This window comes from Falco naumanni, chromosome 8, assembly GCF_017639655.2.
Source record: "Falco naumanni isolate bFalNau1 chromosome 8, bFalNau1.pat, whole genome shotgun sequence".
NCBI classification, from domain to species: domain Eukaryota; kingdom Metazoa; phylum Chordata; class Aves; order Falconiformes; family Falconidae; genus Falco; species Falco naumanni.
Genome location: NC_054061.1, coordinates 47,668,637 through 47,674,825, shown reverse-complemented (window position 1 = coordinate 47,674,825; position 6,189 = coordinate 47,668,637). Strand labels below are relative to the sequence as shown.

General features: G+C 41.8%; 1 protein-coding gene across 2 annotated transcripts; it reads left to right on the top strand.

Moving 5' to 3' along the window:
* The first annotated feature begins 99 nt into the window (after positions 1 to 99).
* Positions 100 to 5,492, top strand: FKBP7 (FKBP prolyl isomerase 7). 2 transcript variants are annotated; one of them, XR_005829283.1, is made up of 4 exons: positions 100 to 424; positions 1,955 to 2,106; positions 2,988 to 3,135; positions 4,308 to 4,421. XR_005829283.1 is itself a non-coding variant. In XM_040603471.1 (4 exons), the coding sequence occupies exons 1-4, from the start codon at positions 213 to 215 to the stop codon at positions 4,915 to 4,917; spliced, it is 660 nt and encodes a 219-aa protein (XP_040459405.1). In that variant the 5' UTR covers positions 100 to 212; the 3' UTR covers positions 4,918 to 5,492. The 2 variants fall into 2 exon arrangements, 1 of the variants encoding a protein (XP_040459405.1); XM_040603471.1 differs by lacking the exon at positions 2,988 to 3,135 and adding an exon at positions 4,756 to 5,492 and having other exon boundaries at positions 4,308 to 4,441.
* The last annotated feature ends 697 nt before the right edge of the window (positions 5,493 to 6,189 follow it).

The window sequence follows — 6,189 nt, the reverse complement described above, 5'->3', positions numbered from 1 at the left end:
CCGGCACCCTCCGGGGCTGCCGGCCCTGACGTCCCTTTCACTTCCTGAGCGGAGGGGGCCGGCCCGCAGCACCGCCCGCCCCGCGGCTGCCTGGCCCGGCCCCGGCACCATCCCCGCGCCCGGGGAGGCTGGGACCGTGCCGCGGCGCAGGCTCAGCCCCCGCCCCAGGCCCAGCGGGGACAGTGCCACGCCGGCGACCTCCTCGTAGCGACATGGCCCCTGCGCTGCCCCTGCTCCTCCTGCCGCTGGCCTTGTTGGCCGCCCCGGCTCGGGCCGAGGGCGGCGCGGCGGCCGCGGCGGAGGAGGTCAAAATAGAGGTGCTGCACCTGCCCGAGGCCTGCAGCCCCAAGAGCAAGAAGGGGGACCTGCTGAACGCGCACTACGACGGCTTCCTGGCCAGCGACGGATCCAAGTTTTACTGCAGGTGGGCCCCAGGGCACCAGCTCCGGCTCCGGCCGCCGACGTGGCGCAGCCTGCCCGCCCCGCAGACCCGCGGCCTGGCACGGCGGCCGGCCGCGCTCGCCGCCTCAGCGTTAGCGGCTTCCCCCTTCCCGGCATTTGTTTTCCCTCAGCCGATGCTGAACGCTTTCAGGGCTGGCGGGGGCAGGAGGGACCGGCGCTGGGCTGCGCTGGAGGCCAAAGCCGCACTTGAGGCCGGCGGCCCGCCGCAGCGAGGGGGCCGGCGGGGGTGGCCGAGAGCCGACACACGGAGAACCGCTTTGGCAGGGGAAAATAATCCCCACCGCGCTGGCGCCTGCCCTGCGCTGCGGCCTGTGCCGGGGGTCGCGGGCCGGCGGGGCGGCCGGCTGGCTGTCCGGGACAGGGAGACATGCACACAGCTGGCACCGTGCGGGGCAGCCGCCTCACGGGCCGGGCTGCAGGCGCTGTGCCCCATCCCTGTCGCTGCATCCCTCCTCGATTTGTTCTGCCTTCCTCTTCGCCCCGGTTCCGGCATTAGGCTTTTGCTTTTTGGCTTTGTCCCACCCATCTGTCGTCAGGCTGTTTCGGCTTGGTTTAGCTTGCTTTGCACAGAAACGGTTGTGCAAAGGCTTTATTTTTAAAGTACCTTGCTTTTAATACTGGTCCATCCTACTAGTGAGTCAGAACTCACCTGTTCAGAACTACAGAGGAGAGTCTTCTATCCTTCAGGTATTTGGACGGATCTGGCTATTTGGACAGATCAGACAGTAGCCTGGTTTATGACAAAATCTTGATTTGTTCCCCCACATGTATCATTTAGGAAGAAATCAATACAGGATAATTCTACATTTAGCAGTGCCATTTTACTTGCTTTTTTTTTTTTTTTCTTTGCCCACTGAAGTGACTTATTGTGGCACATACAGTGTTGCCCTCCGAGTTTTGAGCTACACGCCGCTCAGTTGCCACTGAGTATAGCTCCCATACCAGGGATGCCTCATGTGACCAGAAGCAACCTGAAGCACTGAATATCTAAACTGAACAGAGCGGTGGGTGAGCACGCAGTACTGTAGCCAAGATTGCAGGTTCCCCCAACACACACCTGCATGCTCCGTCCCGTCCCATCCCATCCTACAGTGCTGTGAACTGCTTGAAGACACCTTTAGCAGTGAATCGCTACCAGCACTCATTGCAGACTTCCTGCAGTGGCACCTTGTTTCTGACATAAAGTGTACTTGATGTGTGTTAAGGGTTTTTGATTTCAGAAGAGGTTGCCCCTTACACATCTCAAGATTTGACCTTAAATTAATTATAAATGTGGCAGAGGTTGCCCCTTACACATCTCAAGATTTGACCTTAAATTAATTATAAATGTGGCAGAAAAAAGTGTTAATATTTTTATTCTTGCACTCTATAAACATTCTTGTGTGCTAATAATCTAACGTATGTTCTCACTGACTGCTAATTTCAAGTTATTTTTATTTAAAAAAATAAATAAATAAATTGACTGTTATCCACTCACAATTCTTTTTAATAGTCGGACACAAAATGAAGGTCATCCAAAATGGTTCGTTCTGGGTGTTGGACAAGTCATAAAAGGGTTAGATATTGCTATGATGAGTATGTGTCCTGGAGAAAAACGGAAAGTGATCATTCCTCCATCATTAGCATATGGACAACAAGGATACGGTAAAAAAAAGAAGTTTTAATACTAGAACTCTGTCTTTTCTCTGTGTTACCCTTTCAAACATACAGTAATGTAAATGACTGTTAAGAATTGGTGCTGCCGTTATTTTTGGAGGCGCGGAAGGTGATTACTGCAGCTGTGGAGCCTAATCCTGCTCATTCCTATGCAGTTTAAGTATTCCACTTCATAGACCCATACCCAGGCCCTGCAGTTTGCATTAGAATTCAGTATGTGAAACCCAATGTGCTTTTCCAAGTATTGACATAATATGAAAAACTGACAGCAAAAGGACGATCTTGACGTAAGCATTTTTTGGTCTTAATTATTATATTCTACTCGTGATAGTTTCTATTTTTTGACTCCTACCTGCTTAGCCTTTCAATGATATTCTGCATCTTCTGAGTAAAATGCAGTGTAATCCAGTGCATGCCCCAGAATTAACCTAAGCAGAAATAATTTGTTTTAAATACTGCTTACATTATGGATAGATAATGGATGATATCATCACATTACATAATAATTGCACAGTACAATGCGTGAAATCCGATTTGACTTTATAATGCTTAAGTGTGCAATCTACTTACCAAAAAAGTTCCAAAGTTTTATGCAGTGTTTCAGCACTCTTTAATTGTAAATAACAAACTTGGCTCTGACTTGGGTGTAGTAATTTCTGTGAAAAGGTACTTCCTGCTCTGTGATAATTGTTTGATAGTGATATGTCAGGAATCCATGCACCAATTTTGTCTTTCGTACAATTCCACTGTAGCCAGTGAAGTTTATTAGGGATGAATTTTCCCGTAAGTAGGTTTGTAACAGGAAAAACACTGACACAAATAAAAGTATGTTCCTTAACTCTAATACTAATGTTAACTGTTTGTTCTAGGTAGCACTTCAAGACAGTATTATTTTCCTACAGCATACCTGTCCTCTGTCTCAGCATATTCCTGCATGCTGGGGAAGATGCCTGTCTAATACTGAATTAGAAAAGATGCATGTGGCTTTCTAAATCTTTACATATCTTTCCTTTGTTGGTATGTATATTTGTAAATTACTGGCACTGAATTCTAGTATTGTATCTTTCTTTCCTAAGTAGTATATAAACCATGATACATATTCAGATATATTTAAAAGCTGTTTATTTTTAAAGCTTGTAATATTAAAATCTTTTGAATTCTGAAACCTGGCATTTTTACTATGGATATTTTAGATGAGTAGCGTGCATAATAGTTTTGTTTACCTTCTATTTATAAATTGGAGTACATTCTTTAGTTTTTCTTCAGTTCATGAAAGATGGGCACAAGCTCAAAATTCTGTCCAAATTCCGAGGTTACAATGTCATGCTCACTGGCTTTGGCTAGGAATAGAAGCAACTTGCATGTTTACATTTTTAATTCTACACTGCATGATTTCTTGTTGCTTTTTTGGTGCTACATTTAGACCTCATTTGTTTGTTGCTGTCCCTCTTTAGTTCCCTTTTTTTGCTAGATGCATGATACATTAACCTGTCTTTATAGGAAGTGCAGGTTTTACATCAGGTAAGAAAATGCTTTGACACAGGAATAATGAAGTCTAAGGTTTTTTTCTTCAGAGACCAGGCAAAATATCCCAGTAGTTTGGGTTTTTTTTGGTGAATCAAACGACTTACATTCTGTGGCTTCTTTCTCATGAGATGCATATTTTAAACACTATTTTACATCAAGTCCTTTAACCACTGGTATAATTCATAGGAAGTTGGTGAAACCTGATACTACTTGCTTGTTTCTTCAGACAGAAAAAACATATAAGCCTTAGTGTATTACCGCAATCTTTTAAATCAGACTGCATGTGTATGTCTTAAAATCACTCTCTCAATAAGCCACATCATATGACAGTGTGAAAGAGTGAGAATTTCAGAACTACTTGTTTTTCAAGATAACACAAACCCTTCTCTTAAATTTTAAAAGTACCTGAATTGATATGAGCAATGTAATTTTGTTTCGGGGAAGTATATTGTTTGCAGATCTCTCACAAAATCATTTATCTAACACGATCTGAACAATCTTCCTGTCTAGGTGTATAATATTTAAATTGAGAGTTTAATCTGAGTATTAACCGAGCCTTTTGTAATAAAAAAAAAAAGACACTTTAGATGTGAATTTATAATACGTGTGATCTCTGGCCATAACGTCCAATTTCTTACATATTTTTTTCCTTTTATTCATAGCACAGGGCAAGATTCCACCCAATGCAACATTGATCTTTGAGATTGAACTTTATGCAGTAAATAAGGGACCTCGCAGTGTTGAAGCATTTAATCAAATAGACAAGGACAGTGACAGGAAACTCTCTGAACTAGAGGTAATATGATGTAACTAATTTAGAATAAATAACAATAAAACTACAGGTATAGTTGTATCAGTGTTATCTTTACATGAGCTGCCTCTGCTGTAGTTGATCGTATAAACTTCTGTATGCTTACACAAGCTACGCTGTGCGATGTTCTAATGTGCTTTGATTAATACATTAGTATGTCTCAGACTTGCTGGGAAACAAACTTTGGACATGCCTGCACTGGAGTCACAATAACTTATTTATATACCCCAAGTGTCCTTGAAGATAGCTGTTGAAAATTGTAAAAGCCACAATGGTTGGACTTTTTTCTTTTCTCCTAGATAAGCCAATATTTGAAAGAAGAATTTGCAAGAGATGGCAAAAGACGGCATCCCTCAGTCCATGATGAAATCTTAGCTGATATATTTAAGAAGAACGACCACGATGGAGATGGTTTCATATCGGCAAAGGAGTACAATGTCTACCAGCATGATGAACTCTAAGTACTTCAGAAATCTTTGGCTGTTTTCTGGACACTGAATTTTAAATAATAATACCTGGTCACAGAAATTTTTTTGTAATTTTTTTTTTATAGCGCCATCTTTTTATATCTCTTAATGTGACTGTAAAAATCTTATTTTTAATATTCAACTAATAAAATGTGTTAGATATTTCAAAAGAAAGAAACAGAATTGGAGAACACCATGATCTATTATTAGTGGTTCCTGCTTCCTGGCCTACTGTATTGCTCAGTAGTCTCTCTCACTGTTTAAAATACTGATGAAAGTAATGATTTCTGTCCTATCAAGCACACAAAAATGGTTCCAGTACCTGTTGACATCGTTAGAACATAACTGATGAATACTTCTCAATCCACTGTAAAATAAAAGGGGAATACAGAATCCCAGGCAGAATCTGTTAAACTTCTGTAGACTTCTAGGCTAGCTTCTTGAGGAATTGCTGTTTGTAGCAAATTTAACTATAAAAGGCATTAAAATAAATGAACACTGTTTATGGAATATCAAGATAAAAACACAAATGTTTTTTAAAGCAAATTAAAATAACCTCTCTGATGTAATATTGACCTGAATAATTTGGTGTTCATGAAAAAGTAGTGTTTTAAGTGAGTTTATAAACTTTGGCTTAGTAAAATTATTGTTAGCCAGTTTATTCAGCGGCACGGAGTTAAAGACCTACACCATCATCATTTACTTGAACAAGGTGAAAGATGATGGGAGATACTATATATAAACGTAAGTAAATATTTGGGCATCGTTCTGGTTTCCCTCACTTTGGAAAAATGCAAAGAAGTAGCAATAGTTAATAGTCAGTACTTCAGGCTCAGTAACTGTTTTGCTTATGTGGATTTCATCATAATACTTGTGTAACGTACTTTTTTCACAAAAAGCAATGTCTATTCATTTGAGCATGTAATAATCAGATGTACACAGTGAAAGTGGCAGCACAAGTTAAAAAGGTTCCGTACCTGTGTTATCCTTACAGTCATTCTAAAAGGCAGAAAATATTTTTTTAATTGTCTTCCCAGTTTCAAATAGCATGGAGACGGTTTCAACAGTTTACTAACCCGCAGCACGCCCAGGCTCAGTATCGGACAGTTCTGCAGTGCCCTCTGGTGTTTCTATGCTCCGAAGACTAATTTTCTGTGGTTGAGATGTACCGGTTGAAGACCCCCCCTGAAGTCTTGCTGGAAGGATTTAGTTCTGTTATTTTCATTGTGTTTTCCAAAATATTTTCTGCTAAGTATTTTTTTTCTA

What these genes read in the sequence shown, in the direction of transcription:
- FKBP7 (XM_040603471.1), top strand. Translation starts at nt 213, where the DNA reads ATGGCCCCTGCGCTGCCCCTGCTCCTCCTGCCGCTGGCCTTGTTGGCC. An exon ending in GGATCCAAGTTTTACTGCAG is followed by an intron (nt 425 to 1,954) that starts GTGGGCCCCAGG and finishes TCTTTTTAATAG; the next exon opens with TCGGACACAAAATGAAGGTC. An exon ending in GGAAACTCTCTGAACTAGAG is followed by an intron (nt 4,442 to 4,755) that starts GTAATATGATGT and finishes CTTTTCTCCTAG; the next exon opens with ATAAGCCAATATTTGAAAGA.